General features: G+C 44.7%; 1 protein-coding gene across 5 annotated transcripts in view; it reads right to left on the bottom strand.

Annotated features, from left to right (window-relative positions):
• BRD8 (bromodomain containing 8) overlaps positions 1-16,761 on the bottom strand; it is a 31,454-nt gene that overhangs the window by 4,045 nt on the left and 10,648 nt on the right. For all 5 annotated transcript variants that reach the window (XM_080996160.1, XM_080996162.1, XM_080996163.1 and 2 more), the window contains 14 exons: positions 16,087-16,367; positions 15,280-15,714; positions 14,500-14,593; positions 14,331-14,377; positions 12,919-13,124; positions 12,448-12,540; positions 10,989-11,057; positions 9,654-9,831; positions 9,255-9,359; positions 7,911-7,955; positions 2,780-3,079; positions 1,916-2,389; positions 1,433-1,575; positions 393-482 (listed from right to left, as the gene is read on the bottom strand). In XM_080996160.1, the coding sequence (XP_080852286.1) occupies positions 393-482; positions 1,433-1,575; positions 1,916-2,389; positions 2,780-3,079; positions 7,911-7,955; positions 9,255-9,359; positions 9,654-9,831; positions 10,989-11,057; positions 12,448-12,540; positions 12,919-13,124; positions 14,331-14,377; positions 14,500-14,593; positions 15,280-15,714; positions 16,087-16,367 (2,560 nt within the window). The remainder of the gene's footprint in view (positions 1-392; positions 483-1,432; positions 1,576-1,915; positions 2,390-2,779; positions 3,080-7,910; positions 7,956-9,254; positions 9,360-9,653; positions 9,832-10,988; positions 11,058-12,447; positions 12,541-12,918; positions 13,125-14,330; positions 14,378-14,499; positions 14,594-15,279; positions 15,715-16,086; positions 16,368-16,761) is intronic.

The raw sequence follows: 16,761 nt of genomic DNA, 5'->3' as shown, positions 1-16,761 counted from the left end.
GATCATGAAGCAAGTCTGATACGATTTCTGCTATTTAAAAAAAATTAGCAGATGCAGTAAATGCAATAAGCAAGGTGCCTAGGTTACTGAATGTATAGATGCAACGCTACACCACTCCAAGAAATGAAGCAATTTGAAAGAGGAAAACTGCAGCGTCAGGAAGTGGGACAGCAGGAGATTTCAGTCTAGACCAGACTGTGCAAAAGGTTGCATCTCTTCAATTGGGGGGAGGAGAGGACCCTCACAGGAAGTGGCATGCAGACACAGACAAATCGCAAGATGCTGTGTGACCTGCACTAGCTCTTGAATGGTTAGTATCAAGCAGCCATGAAGATGTGCTACTGTGGATGCAGCCTGAGTCCTCTTCGCCTCCATAAACCTTAATAACACACCTGTGGCCAGCCACCATCTTCCAGATGGACAACAAAGTTTTTTTGAAAAGCAAATGCTGCTGGAGAGGGTCATCTTGGCTCAGCCGCATCCTATACAGATAAGAAACGGAACAGATTTATTCCCATCAGGAAAAAGAAATTGGTGGGATGAAATGTGTTATTGGACCGGTGATGCAGCTAAGGTTTGTTAGGCCCCGATGGAAAAAGAAATTTGTACAACTTACCAATGAAAGTTAGTAAATGAAGGGGTTAAGGAACACAGAACTGTAAATTTCTAGAGAAGGCACAGCTAAGGTACACCCCCTCACCTTCAAGGAGGAGGGAAGTATTGTTTGTTCCCTGCTCCTCTCTCCCTCTTCTTTTTGAACCATGCAACTGACCAGACACATGAGGCTGGCGCTCCCTGTCCAAACTCCATGCTTGAAGGTACCCTTTCCGTATTTTGTACTCAATAAGTTTTTACCTGTGTTGTTTTTTCTGTAGCATTGATTGATGCATGAGTGTGACCTTTACTTAATATAAGTAAAGCATTTAAACTTATGAAAGTTTGTGCTCTATTAACTCTGAGAGTGGTAGAGACAGGGGAACACAATTAGTACCCAGTGCTTAATACTGGGACATTTAAAGGTCTAACAACCTATATTTGCCACGCTTTGCAAACACTGCATATATTTTAGTTTTAAACTCTGCTGGGGGCCCTTTTGACTACAGAGTGAGTCAGCCCCATGTTTTTTTAATTCAGGCAGTCAGCCGTTTTTTGTTTTCTTTTGTAGTTTCCCCCACACATGGAATATCTGGATTAACTAGTATTCCCCAGTTATTTCCTAACAAAGAGTTCCCCGCGCCTCTTCTAGAGGGAGCTTTAGGCTGCAACCCTATATATAAGCTTAGCTGGGAGCCAGGCCCACATAACTCAGTGGGGTTTACTTCTGAGTAGACCTGTGCAGGATTGCACGGAGAGATGACTGGCTACACTTAAAGTACTAAGCCTGAAGAGTAGGCATGATGCCATTTCTGAGCTTTGTGCCACCATTACTCACAAAGGCAAAGAAGCTGTACTTGTGGTAGGAGAGCTCATCAAGGGTGTTCCATAGGGACTGGAGTCATCGTTGCTGTAACTCAGGTGGAAGTCACAATCTTTCCAGTCTTCAGCTTGTTCTTCAGTGCGTTCCGCAGCCACTTCCTGGTGAACACAAAATAGGCATGAGCTGAATTGGCAAAGTAACAAATGGAATATCAAACTCAGGGTCAGATGCCCATGAGGATTCTAACTGGGTGGATCCATCTTTTCTCCACCCCACCTGAAAATGCAGCTAAGCCCTCCCAAGCAACTTGTTCTCACTTTCCCCCTTCCCACCAACAATCATGGCTAGCTCACAGATTTCTTCTTTCCCTTGGTGCTTATCAACTTTCACTTCACTGTGCTTCTCCTTTCCAAAGAATATGACCTCTATCCCAAAATGGGGAGATGAGGCACAGAAACAGAGACCTAAAACTCAACTTGTGAGAGTTTCACCACTTACCTCTACGTTTTGTGGCACCCCATCCTTCAGCGTTCTCCAACTGAAGGAAGTATCATTTGTAAGCTCTAATGAGTAGTCATCTTCATCTGTTTCTCCTGCACTTTCCACAAGGCTATGCAGCATCTTCTTTTCCAAATCCCCATCAGGATTGTCATCTTGAATCTGAGAGTCTCCTGACTCCTCACACAGATGCTGTTGCTCTTCCATTCCTTCTGCTTCCCAGTTCATAACTGGCAACTCTTCTGAGACCTGAAATGCCAACTTTCCCCTTCCCTGAGAAGTAGCTCTCTTTTTCAGAACCTGAAGCTGACTTCCTTTAGCCACTTCCTCCTCTTGGTGGGTCACAGATACCTTTATGTCTCCTTCATTATCCAGCAATCCCCTTCCAGGCAGCTCCCCAGCACTGCAAAGTGCCTGTGGACCCTGGGCCAGGTATGTGCTGCCAATGCAAAGGGGCTCCATCAAATGTGTTACCTGGAAGAGAGGGTGACAGGCTAAACAGCTTAAGACCATTACAGAATTAGTGACATTACAGAACTATATGCAGATCTGTCCATTCAACACATCTTTTGTCCTAACGGGCATAGGATAGAGACACAGCCAAAACACAGAATAGCACTCCATGGGCATGTGAATAGAAGTGCATCTGGGCAAAGACACCCTTCCACTTTTGAATTAGAGGGCAGACACCAACCCTTGTCAACACATTTATCCTGAACCTCTATCTCTACCCAACTGCATTCAGAAATGGCCAGTCTGCCACGTTGACTGGGAGCACTATTTTTTCAGCAGTCCCCTCTAATTGACAAGGTCACCCACCACCACCTCCGCCTTTTCCTCAACTGCACCCATCAGCAGCCATACCTCTGACAGGAACCTCAAGATAGCATCCTGCTTGTACCTCCCAGCCTCTTCTTGGTCCCCTCTGCTGGCACCTTCCCATGCCAGAGGACCACTCGTTCCCAGCTGACTCTCCTCCTCTTGGCTGCTGCTCTCCTCGACCTCTTCCTCAGCAGTTTCTTCCCCCTTTCTCCAGCAGCCTAGTTCCAGGTCAAGATCTGAGCTAGAGCCTGTGGAGCCCTGGGGAGACTGGCAGCTGCTGCTCTTCTCAGACTCCGTGAAGAATTCATCTTTGGACTCCAGCCAGGTCCACACGTGACCCATCTACAAGAGGTACATGAGATGGGAAGAGGGTTTGTCACTCGCTCACGTGCTAGCTTCAGATCAGATCAGGTGTCGAGCAGGTAGTAAAGGAGCCAAGTTCAAACCCTGAAATACACAATCTATTGTGGTAATGCTCTCAGCTGTGACTTGAAAGAGAACTTTAACCAAAAATTACCCCTAGCTTCTAATTGTCTATGTGGCACTGCACATCTGCCAAGTCCCACAGCAATCCAAATGGTAAGCCACGAGTGGGTTGCTGAAGCCTTGGGTTATATAACCAGCTTTGCTAGCAGGGGGGATTGGGAACAGGGCAACCCAGAAGTGGCTCAATGGCAGAGCACCTGCTTTGCCTGCAGAAGGGACCAGGATCAAACCCTGCTATCTCCAAGTACGGGTAGGAATGTCCTTTGCCTGAAACCCTTAAGAGCCACTGCCAATCAACGCAGACTGTACTGATCTAGGTGGGCGAATTGTCTAGAATGGTACAAGGCAGCTTCCAATGTTCCTGCATAATAGGTAAAGGAGGAGAGGTGGATTTCTCTCAATGCAAGGCGAATAGAAAAGGCAGATCCTTTCTAAGAACTATAATCCATTGATAGCACAATTTTGCAAAAGAGTTGGAAGCCATTGGCTTATTACAACCCAGTGTGTCTAGAAGTCAAGATTTCAAAATTTTATCTAGGTTTAAAGGAGGAGATAAAGATGCTGCAGGTGAAAGTCATGAAAGCCTTCCGTTAACACCACCCTGGGGAAACTGTATTGCTTATGCTGGGATCACTTAACTGGTGATTATCCAGTTATTCTTTTGATTATCCCTGAAAGAGTCTTCAGGATGGAGAAAATCAGTAAGTCGTTTTTGCTGACAAAACCTGAGGATGTCTTAAAACATTATGACGGTTTCTTATTTTACTCTCATTGGTGACAATATAAATTTTAGTAGACATATATTTTGGAGGAACACATTGAAGCGTTTGCTGAGATCTCATGGTCGAAAAAGTGGTGGAGAAGCTGAGGTTGAGGAGCCCTAGGTGGGTCCCCAGGGCTCTCTATCCAACTCTCAGGACTCTCCCCCAGCCACTTCCCCTCCTCAGCCCACATCCCTCATGTGTTTTCTGTTCCTTCTCAGGCACTGCTGTTTCCATCTGCCCCACCCAGCCTTTCCCAGACTGTGACTTTGAGAACAGCAGCAGCTAGGAAGAGATGATTTCAGGGATATATGTGTGGGTGGGTGGGTGTGGGTGTAGTTTTATAATTTGTGTTTTTCAATTTGATCCTTTTACACGGTTTTGTATGTTTTATGGTTTTCATGCATTGTGATTTGCTGTTATTTTTATGGATTATAGATTGGTAAATTCTTTATTGTGGTATGTGTGAACTGTTTAATTATTTGCCGTTGTTTAATTTTACTGTGTATTATTAGATCCTGATTGTTGATTGTTGCTTTGTTTGATATAAGTTGTCTATTTTAAAGTTGTGATTTTTTTATATTGGATCAGATTGTTATTATTAACGTTTATTATGTGTTGGAAGCCGCCCAGACTGTCTTAATATAAGTAAAATATTATTATATTATTTTCCTGTGCCCTCCTTGACTGCTTTTGCTGGGTTAAAATGTGTCTTGCTTGCTTGTATGGAGGACAGGTGTACTGTAGGTGTATAGAAACATCCACACAGTTGTAATGTAGCCTACTGTACAAAGGTGAAAAATCACATCCATTTCTCTGAGCACGTTTGTCTCTGGCTGCAGCCAAACAATGACATGTCACTCCCAGAAGGTATGAACCACAATGAAGACCTCTGCACACCAGCTGGCTGCCCCAATAAGACCTAAACAATCATAGTTTCAAGTCTTTGGCGTCTCCAGTTTGAAAAGTGGGCAAGGGAGAAAGAGTTCTTAAGTAGCAGGGCTGGGAAGGGAAACCTATCCATGATATTGGATCAGGCATGGAGATCCTGTTGTTAGACTCCAACTTCTATCAAGTGCAGTCAGTATGACCAATAATCAGAGCTGACAGGAGTTGAAGTTCAACATCATCTGGAAAGCCACAGGCTCCCCATCCCTGCCTTGCAAAGTCACTACCAATGAGCATAGCTGTGCGCAGCACATTTAATGAGGGTGTGTATGTAGGGTTTTTGCATTTTTTCTAAGGATGAATATTTATTGAATACATAATCATAAAGGACATTGTTTGATAAACTGAAGCAACTAAAATGTAACTTTTTAAATTAACAACTAAACAAAAAATACCAATTTTTTGCTGCCGTGATAACAAAATGTCACGACCTTTAAACAGATGAGTTAAACCAAATTGACCAAAACAGATTATAGTTTCATCATCTTCCTGTCCTAGGAAGGTGGCAAGTGGTGCCTGGAGGGAGACAGAGCCATGAAACAGACACAGGCAAAAGAAAAAGGCTGCAGCTTCTGCCTGCATCTGTAAGCAATGGTGGGATACTTAGCTCCAGCAGCAACAGTAAGGAAGGAGGAAACTGCAGGTCCTTTCTAGGCTTTTTATTCTGTCTCTCTGTCTGCTTCCCTCCTCCCCACTTCTGCCTTAGTCTCTCCCCCCATAGCCGCTTCCCTGTGGGTTGTGTCACCTGAGGCAGCCAGGCTGCTGCTCCGTGCTCTCTCCTCCTTGCTATGACCTCATGTTTTGAAACATTACGGTGTGTCTGGGCACACATAGCACACCTCTGCCAATGAAGAGACAGTAATGGACTACCACATGCCAGCAGAGGGCCATGGCCAACATTGATGTGACTATCCTGTACCCAGAGACAGGTAGAAACTCATCTATCACAGAACTGGGTTTGATAGACTAGCTCAAACTCCTCCAGAAAGAAAAATCCAATTGTTTCCTTTTGCTCTTCAGCAATTGATCTCTGAAGAGCAGAGGCAACTATTTTTTCAGCACCTGGGCTGGGAGGAGAGACTTCTCTTTATGATGGGGAAGAAGATGGGAGCTAGCAGACCTGTTTGAAATTGCTTGGCAGGTCTGATCTAGCTGATGGATTTGTCATTCTGGACTATGTAGTCAAAACATTGATTCACAGTATGTGTAGGTCTTTACAAACAAGTTTTTCTTAGAGAGGGTGGTAATGTAAATAAATCAATGCAGCCAGCACACCTTGCTCTACAGGATTCTCTACTACAGTTTATTATACACATTTACACTCCACAAATACAAAAAATCTGTACACTTCACATTACAGTACGTACTAGCCACCAGTTGCTAGCTAATATGAGGACACTAATAGGACCCCAATACTGCTGCCCTACAACAGGCAGTGGGGCTGCTCTCTTGTTTCTGGGATTACCCTGGTTACACATTCCAGGATGATAGATATTCTTTATTATTGATAGGTCAGCCCTTCCCTGTCCATAGCCATTTTATCCTCAGGATCAGGAAGGTTCTCATTTTGCTTCCTGGGTCCAGACACCAAAGACTGGGCTGTTTCCTATCTTCAGCATCATTTCTTCATCTTCATATCTGCTTCAATGGCACAGCGCCGCCCTCTGGTTCCCCCATCCTAATCAAAATGCAAAGAGAAGGGAAGGCACTGTTATTAGCAAGACTGTGACAAAAGGAAAGACTGCTGGGTGCCATCTGTGTTGCCAGGAAAGACTGACTGCACAGACAGGCAGTGCCACTTGCCTTCCTAAAACACAGAGGACTACCTTATGAAACCAGCTACAGAGTTTACATGTGAACTCAAAAGGGGAAAGGGGGAAATGGACTTTTGGCATTGGCATAGGTGATGATGTGTTTGCCCCATGTGAAAAGTTGCAAGTCATTTCTTTCAGTGGGCAGAAAGGATGCCGGCTAACATACCTGATCAACTGCTGCTCTTTACAGAAGTTCTCTTCCAGGTGGGTGACCCTGCCACTATCTCCCTAGCATGTCCTCACAGCGGCTCTCTGTGAATGTACGGAAGCTAGAGAGATCACTTCCATCTGCTGCCCACTCCATCTGGCTGCCTTTCCTCATGCTTCTCTGTCTTTAATAAATAGGCATTAGAAAACAATCCCTACCCGCATTCCCTTGGGTGGAGGATGAACCTGCCAAAACACATCTTTGGGCAGAACAGCAGCTTTCTTACTATAGGACCATGGCTGCATCCATGGAAACAAAACACTGTATTTTAGTCTTCTTGCAATGTACACTGTCTAGAACTATCCCATAGTTTGGAGGAGGCTTCAACACAAACTGTTGCAAGAAGTATGTATGAAACAGCAGCTCATATGTAACTAGATTTCTCTTTACAGCAGGGGAAGATGTTATTGAGACAACCCCTCCTGGGGATCTTTTCCTCTGCAATTCTCTGAATAATTTCACAATTTTATTGTTGCGTTATGTCTTACAGAAAGCTGCTCTGAGAGTCCTGTGAGCTATGAAGGCAGGAACCAAGCTTTAGATGTGAATAATTAAATCCAACATAGGGATGCAGAGAAAACAAGGGAAGAGCCGCAAGCCAAGGATATTACTCTACAATGTGGACTTTAGTGCGTAACTTTACTCTCTAAGCAAGAGTTGCCTTTTTAAATGTAGAGTCTTGTGATCTACCCAAAGCCAGAATGGAAGGAGACAGACTGAAGAAATGAAAGGAAGTGAGCAGCCTGCAGCCAGAAATAACAAAAAGTCCCCCACTTTCCCCCAGACATCCAATCACGAAACAATACACTGAAGCAAAAGGGGGTAGAGACATTTCTTATGTTTCAGCATCCCAGACATACCATAGTCTGATTGTAATTTTAGAAAGCCCCTCATCATGCAGACAATGTCCCCATATTGTTATTGTGCTGCTGAAAGCGTAATCATTAAGTACTTACAAAGAGAGAAAGGAGGAAGGCAGGGGAGCCCATGGGGACACTGTCCTGTTAAAAGACAAACAGAAGTAGCAAATGAATTTGATGGAAATATACACATCTACACACAGGAAGACAAGAAGACAAGACAACGTGGCAGTCTAAACCACTGTTTCTCAAACCATGGTCTGGGACCCACCAGAGGGCCTTGGGCCACTTTCCAGCATCCTCAGTGCCACAGCCTCCCCCTGTGCTTCCTCACTTGCCTCCCTGCCTCCTAACTGGACTATAGCCTTTTGGCTGGACCAAAGACAGCACCAGCAAATTCTAATCAGAACACAGGAAAGTTCAGGTGGGGAGGAGGTAAAGAAGGTCTCCCTCCTCTCAGGGAAAAGGGACAGAAGAGGTGTTGAAGAAAGTTAGAAAGTAAGATAAAATATTAATATTTGTTGTTGTTATTATTATTGATACTAATAAGAAAATAAACAAACTGGGAACAAAAAAGAAGGGTCTAAGAAAGGAAAGCTATTATAGGAAAAAGTGAATGTAAAAGGACCAGAGAAGAGGAATGAAACAGGCAGTTTGAGTTGGTTGGTTGGTTGGTTGGTTGGTTGGTGGGTGGGGAAATAAGTACAAGTTGAGTGTGAAAGGAGAATAAGAAGAGATGGGTAATACTGCTTTAAAATGCATGTGCAGGGGGAAAGGGAAAAATATAAAAGAAAAAGACTTCTCCACTTAGAATATCTGAATCAGTGAATCTGGCTTAACATGGGAAAACAGCCACAATACTTGCAGACTAATGTTTGTACTTAGCTTGAGGAAAGGTGAGCTATGGAACAAGGACAGCAATTTGCTAGCCAATTATGGCAAGCTCTTCCTCCCTCTGCCACTACCTTCTGACTGGTTCACCTCAATAACGTTCAATCATCTCAAATTGGTGCTGGGGGTAGAAAGTTTGAGAACCCCTGGTCTAAACCAAAAAAGCATGTCTCGATTGGGCTCCTGACTTCAAGTTTTGGAAAAGTGACTTCTCTGTCTCTAACCCACCACTCAGATAACAGAATAGAGCTGCTCTTCACACACTGAAATGCCAGCCCTCCTCATCTGGTAGCAATCCTCAACTTCAAGGAAAAATTAATTTTTCAGTGTACTAGATATTGAAAAATGCAGGCTATGGGGGCAAGGGAGAGGGACTGCCACAGCCATCTTTGTTACTAATTAAACCAAAAGGGTAAGCCCACTTCTATTCCGAAAGAGACTTCTAAATGAAGGATTCCAAAGCTTCTCTGCTCCCCTCAAATGGATGCATCTATCAAATGGCTGAAACAACTTCCCCCAAACAAATCAAAGGTTCTTGTTAGCCCCCACCTTCTCTGAAGCATCTTGTTTCCGAGTGGAATCTCGTCCACGCAGACTTTTTGCACTGATCCCAGACTCAGACGTCTGCATGATCAACTGTGTGGCTAGAAATTGCTGCAAGAAACCACATAATAGCTATTAAGGTTCTCAACATGAATGCAAGTTTAGTGGCTTGCTACAGAAACAATGGAGGTAACTTCAGTTTACTGGTTTGTTTCTAAGCCTGCATTCCTTTTGATTGATCGTAGGAATGGTAAATCATGCAGGGATGGTCAGACACCAGGTTTAACCTCCAAGAGGATCTTAAAAGCTAATGAGACAATAAAGATCTTCCCTAGGGTACTCAGTGCTTCCCATACATCAGGATAGGAACAGTGCCCCACTGAAAACTTCCGACTGTGGCTTTACCTGAATCTGCTCCAAGACATCTCGCTGCATTTCCACAGCCATGTGGTATACATCATGGTCAGAGCTGTTGTACATGACAGCATTTTGGAACATCAGCATGATATCACGTTGGAACTCTGCTGTGGTCCGGATTAGCCCATTCTCAATATTCTTCTTAATGGTTGATAAATCCATTGGCCTGTCAATAAAACACCAGACAAACGTTACCGAAGAAATTAAATTTATTAATACAATCTTAAAATATATTTAAAAAGAACTAAACTAGCTGTTCGCCCCACTTCTGCCAAGAATCTGATCATTGTACCTGATCAACTTTATTAATGCTAGATTGAAGAGACTGTCCCAGGTAAATGCTGGCAGTGTCTGAAATCTGCAGGCTGACTAATGTCCAGGACAGATCTGTGACAGATGGCATCAACACTACCGTATTTTTCGCTCTATAACACGCACCTGACCATAACACGCACATCGTTTTTAGAGGAGGGAAACAAGGGGGGGGGGGGATTCTGAATGAAACAGTGGATGTATCATTTTTGTGCTTCATGCTGTGGCCACAGACATGTGATCTGATGGTGAATCTGGGGTGACCCAATGCAAAAATCCTGAGAATCCCTGTGGATTCATGCTTTGTAACCACGTTTTTGCACCATTGCAGCCCCAAGCAACAGTGGGTGCGTGATTTTTGGGGGGCAGGCTGTAGCCATGGACATGCTATGTGATCTGAAGGTGAATTTGGGGTGACCCAATGCAGAGATCCTGAGGATCCATGTGGATCCATGCTTTGTAACTGCATTTTAAATGGGGAGGGAAGGAAAAACACAGAAGGGACAAGGAGCATAAGAATGCAGGAGAGGGATTTAACGGGAGGGAGGAAAGAAAGGCAAAAGTCCCCCCACCCCACCCCACCCAAGCCAGCCCTCTCTCTCCCTCTCTCTCTCCCTCTCTCCCACCTGCATGTTTTCTGGCAGCCTGCGAGGAGCAGGGAGAGGAATTGGAAGGAAGGACGCTCTGCTTTCCCCTCTGCTTGCCTGGAGGGGAGGGGATTTGCCTGCTCTTTGTTCAGTTTGAGCAAACACAGCAACGAAACACAAGCGGGTGGGCAGTAAGACCCTGAGGCAGAATGCAGGAAAGCAGCAACTTCCTCTTTTCAGGTTTCCCTTCTCCGACATGCGATTTGATTTTTGACTGATTTTTGTTCCTGCGCTTGCCCTAGTCAGCTCCAGGGACCACACATTCGCTCAATAACACGCACAGACATTTCCCCTTCCTTTTTAGGAGAAAAAATCTGCGTGTTATAGAGAGAAAAATACGGTAATTCAAAAACTGGTGACTCACCTCTGTACAATACTGTGGTAACCTGGAGCTATATCATCGGTCACGGGCTGCAAGAAGACATTGGCATACCTGTGCAACAAAAAATGTGTAAGAGAGTAACACAGGACTAGCTACTGAAAGTTTGAGTACATACAAGGTCAGTGGAAGTAACACAACTTCCACATACAGAAGCACAGAACTGTTTCTCAACATTCTCTCCACTCATTTGCTCAATATGCTATAGCCAAGAGAATTCTACACCTGAAAATCCACCTTCTATGACTGGAGATACACAAAGAGGAAACTACATACCAGTGTTATATATGCATATTTTTGTACCAGTTCCATCAAACTGGCAAAGTGTAGTTGGGACTTGAGAAATATGCACATAGAGCAGTAGCAGATATGCAGGCAGATGGATGAACTGTGAATTGCACCACACAAAGATATGACACCCGCTGAACATAGAAGATAGGCTACCAGAATTCTGCTGCAGATGCCCATGTGGTAAGATCACTCAATACCTTCTCAGTTTGCTCCCATAGCCATCAGTACCTGGCATGTTCTGAGGGTTTATGTTTCAATTTGACAGCTTAGTTTTTCAAAATTTCATGGCGTTTGCCAGGTTTTGTACTAAAGGCTCACATGGAAATGCCTAGAGTTGCAACATTTAATTGATTAAAAGTTTTAAAATATATTAATCTAAGCAATTAATCAACTAAAAAGATGCCCAATTAATCAGGCAGATTTTTTAAAAATTAAGTGCAAGTACTTCTAAGGACTGCAGATGGCAAACACCCTATTAAGAAGAGGCATTCCCCTTTCTCTCTCACACAAGGAAATGCCTCTTCTAGAATGAATGTTAGTACAACAGACACAGACACAGCAGTCTCTCCTCTTCCTACATCGGGGGTAGGGAACTGCCAGGTCATTTCTCCCAAACCATGGCCACCCACACACCCATCAGCTGACATAACTGGTGACATCAGTTGATGAGTGGGAGGACAGGGTCTAATCCTGCATTGGCTACGCATTCCCAGCAGGGAACTAGTCCATGCAGTCAAGGCAGCAGTTTAATCCCAAGTTACTTCAAAGACTTTAGTGTAGCTCCTGCACTCCCATTTGTGGCTCCAGAGACTCAAACAGGAACGTGGGCGCTGTTTTAAGGCCTTCTGCAAGTCTATCTCCACCCTTTTTAAGTCCCCGATCTTGGAGGCTTGAATGGGAACTGCAGAGAGACTTGGAAAAGGGTTTCTGAGTCTCCTCCTGCTCCCATTTTAAGCCTCTGCAATCAGTAGCTGAAAAAGGGGGAGCGCAGGGAGACTCGCAAAGCACAAGGGATTTTGACAGGTGGATGGCCCTGCCAACCTGTCAAATTTGCCCCATAAGGCAGATCCTGATAAAAGATCTGGCCCATGGAGCCAAAAAGGTTCCCCATTCCTGTTCTACATACTTGGACACTGGATTCAAGTTGATTTACCTGTGATTGGCTGCTGCTCTCCAAACTAACATAATAGCCTTTTTCCAGATCTTCTGGGCCTGAATAGCCTCCTGATCCTCACTGCAAACAGAGCTGAAGAGGAAAAGGCATCTATTAGAAAAGGACACCCAAAGGCTCCTAAAGCAAAGCATACAGATTATGGCCTAGCAACTAACCACGATCTCCAACATCCATCCCCTCCTACTTCAAATTTATCTAAGTTAACAAAAAAGAAAAAAAGAAATGTTTCCTGGTCTCCTAGCAAGCAAAAGTCTAACCTTGAGGCTTCTCCATACAGCCAAGAAGTAGTACAAGAAGAAGAAGAAGAAGGTGACTATTACATTGCATGGGTCTCAGCTAATTCACACTACATACCACTGTACAAAGGGACAAGGTTAGTCTCAACTTTCAGCAGGCTAGTTGCATGTTCTGGGCTATCTAGTGAGTAGTTGTAGGTTCACCAATACTCACAACTGTGAGGAGGCGGGGCTGCTGGGAATGGAATCAGCCAAAGTGTGAGACTGCAAAGGCGCATTATGGATACTGAAGCCATCATCACTCTCACTCACAGGGGGCTCATTGTCCATTTCAGAGAGGTATCCCTCACCCTGATCTTCCTCTTTGGGCTCTTCCAGACTGGCAGCCTCACTGGCACCATCCTCCTCATCCTCTTCACCCTTAGATACAAGATTAAGATTCCAGCAAATCAAGTAGCACAACTAAGGTGCAGCTGCCAATAACAGCATCTGCACCAGCTGCCAAAGAAGACAGCAGAGGAAAAGGAAAAGCTATATGAACAAACATCTGCTCCTAGCATACTAGGGAAGCATGATTAGGGAGAATGCCTTTCAACTAACTTCCCCACACGAGTCTATCTGCTTGCTAAGATTTACAGAAGGGACCCTGTCCCACTTCCCCCACCCCAAGTCACAGGGCCTTCACAGAAGTGGCACCTCTATCAAAAGGCAGGTGTTTTTTCCTCCCTCTCCTACTTTTGAAGGATGGCAAAGCCCACTCTTCTCCATCAAGACTTTTTCAACAATTGAGGTTTTCAGCTTCTGCTACCTTCCCCTTGATTTCTGTAATTTTATGCCAGCATTTTAAAATCTATGGATGGTATTGTTGCCAGGTTTTGACATGCTTAAGACGAAGGATGGTACCTCATCCTATTAGCACAATTATTTCCACTTTTGCAACAGAACTCTCCCTACCCCAACCTCCCCAAAGAGACCCTGCCCACAGGCTTACAATTTAGAGGTACACAACACAAAAGGGAAACAGACTGGGTGGGAGGAAGAAAAAACAAACTCAAGTATAAATTCTTCATTTCAAATTCTTCCAGTGGGCAGCTGGAGTGGAAATCTTCACAAACAGGTGCCAGAATTGCTGGTCTCTCAGCTGCTCAGATGATATGGCCCTGCACTTCTCCTCCCCCACTGTTGGATGTTAATGGCTGCTGCTAAGTGAGCTGAAGGAAGCAGCCTAGCTTCTCAGCAGAGCTGGTATGAATCCCTGCACCACTACTTGAATCCCTGCACCACTACTTCCCCCCACCCAGTGCAGCCTGCTGCCAGATATTAATTATATTGCATTTTGTTACACAATACTTTGTTCATTCTTTTGAGGGTCTTTGGCCAGAAAAAACAGGATAGGAATAAATATTAACACACAATAGCATAGCTACAAGGGAGGCCCGGATCTCTGCCTGCAGAAAGATTAACTCAACTTTTCCTTTTCATCTGTAATTTTTGAGAACCTGGTATATATTGGGATCACACTCTAAATTAATTCTGGCATTCTCCACCTATGGCCTCAGATGCAAATAGCTGACTACTACTTTCATTCTGCATGTAAGTCAAGAAATCCGAGGGTAAATAAAATACCTTCAGTTGGTTCTCAAAGAGAGCTTGGGCTTCTTCCTTCATTGATTCTGGAAGGGGGGAAAAGGGGAAATTTTTTTAACTCCAATAATTTCAGGCAGTCAGATACAAGCCTCCCTCCCTAGCAGTGTCACAACCAGTTCCCCCTTCCCCAGCAAGCCAGTCAGGTTACCTGAAAGCTCATATTTGTGGTGAAGATCTGCTTGTGAGGAATCTTCACTTGCACTTGGAGCATGTGGGGAGGAAGTATCATCATCAGGGGGAAGCTAGAAAGAAAAGAATGGCCTAACATGAGCAACAGGACCAGCTTCCTACACAACTCAGCATTAAGTCCTATTTTATACCATCAGGACTCTAAAGGCAGACAGCAATTGAACAACAAAACAGCTGCATCCACAGCAAAGCTCTGCAGACCTGAGCAAGTGGCTCCCCAAGGATCTAACATATGGCCAAAACTGTGTGTATACTATAGCCCCACAAGTACAAAGAAATGGGAGAATGAAGTGTTCAGCTGACTGTGAATCCAGATTTCAATGATAAAGAAAGGGTGACTGCACAATATACTTGCTGGGTAATGTCTTCCAAGTGACAGGGATAGTTGAAGAACATTCCCGAGGGACTGGGGACGGGGATTCAGTACTCACTGCCACTCCCTTCTGGCTAGCAAAACAAGAATACCCATAACCCCTGCCCCAATTTCAGCAATTTGCATAATCTATACATGCCAGATTTTTATTTGGGGTAAATCTAAGAATGCCCAAGCACAGATTTCAGAGAATACAGTTCGTTTGTCAAGTCAGTTTGGCTAACAAACAAATTTGCTTGTTACTGTGCACTAAGCATAAGTCTGAAAAACAGCTTCAAGCTAGGGGCTCCCTCTCTCCTCCCATACCTCATCTATCAACCGATTCCCCATTCATGTTATATCCAAGAAGCCTCTTCATCGATTTACCTCTGTCTTCACTGTGCCATGATCCATTTCAACCTTTGAGGATTCCATCTCCATTTCAGAGCACTCCAGACCAGCAACCCGTGTCTCTTCATCTTCAGGGGCTTCACTTGTTCTGGTTGCTAGTGCAGAAGCTTCCTCAGGGCTCAGATGAATCTGTCCCTGCTCAGAAGGTTCCGTCTTTATTTCTGTTCCCAGATCCCCAATGCTCATCAGATCTCTGATCCCCTTAGTCTCTGATTCCTCACAGTCTGGTCTCTCCTGCTTTACAGTCACAGCCATTGGGGGGATCTGACTCTGCTTCTCGTGCTCCTGCTGGATTGGGTGCTCTCGTTGGAGTGGGTGCTCCCAGGGGTCGGTCAGTGACTGAGGATCCTCAATCTCATCACAGAAAGCCTCTACTGCTGCTACATCCAGGACTTCAGAATGGTCGTCCACCTTTACCAACAGCGATACAGGCAACAATCAGAGGCCATAAGAACAATGGAGATGTAAAGAAAGTCCTTGCACTATCCCATCTATTCAACAGGCTAGGGTGCCAAACACAAGGGGAGAGTAGAGGTCTAGTTCACATGTCGCATTAAAACAGTAATTTAAACAATATGAATGAGCAGCATGCTACTACATGCTGCTAAAATTGTGGATGCCTCATGACTCTCCAGTTGTGCTGAGCCAGGGTATACCTTGTAGTGTCACCTGAACCCAGCAAGGTTTAACCCTTGTTTAAAACAAATGAAGTTTATTTTAACTATGATTTCATGTGATATGATTTCATGTGAGAGGCATGACCAAGCCTCTAGATAATTTTACCTTGTCTTCAATGATAGCTATGATGTCCCCAACAGTCTCGAAGTCCAGTTCTTCCCCCGTGTAGGAAACTGCAATGTCCATCTTCTCAGCCAGATCTAGGTCTTCCTTCCCATCAATGCTGTGGTCTTTGGAAGTCCCTACAGCACCAGATGCCCCAGAGCCCAGGCAATCTTTCTTGATGGAATCAATGATCATGGAAATCTCACTGCTGTCCATTGACACTGTCACAGTGTGAGGATCAGGCACTGCCTCCATGGAAACACAGGTGTTGGGCTGACTCACTGGACAAGAGTGACAAGTCAAGTGAAAGCCTGGCAGCTGCAGCAACCAGCAGCATGGGTCAGATCAAGAAAACCAAAACACATTCTACAGCCCCAAATAAAGGCACATGCAGGCTGATGGCCCCTATTTTCCCCACCCTCCCAAATGATAAAGAGTCAGAGCAGGAACCATCACTTAGCATGGGAGTCTAGCTCTATCCCGCTCGCTCGCTAACTTCACCCCCGATCATCTTTCCTTTATCAGTTCCTGCACCCTGCCTGAAACACAAGGGGGACTCTTCTCAACAACCTCGGGCCTCTGGCACAATGAATCCCAAAATCAACCACCTGGCTACAGATTTTAGAGACACCCACAGCCCACATCCACATAGACCTTCTACCGAACCTAAGAGGG

The sequence above is a fragment of the Podarcis pityusensis genome (assembly GCF_964106645.2).
Source record: "Podarcis pityusensis genome assembly, chromosome: 2".
NCBI lineage: Eukaryota > Metazoa > Chordata > Lepidosauria > Squamata > Lacertidae > Podarcis > Podarcis pityusensis.
The sequence above is the reverse complement of the archived record's forward strand: the minus strand, read 5'-3'. Positions and strand labels throughout refer to the sequence as shown.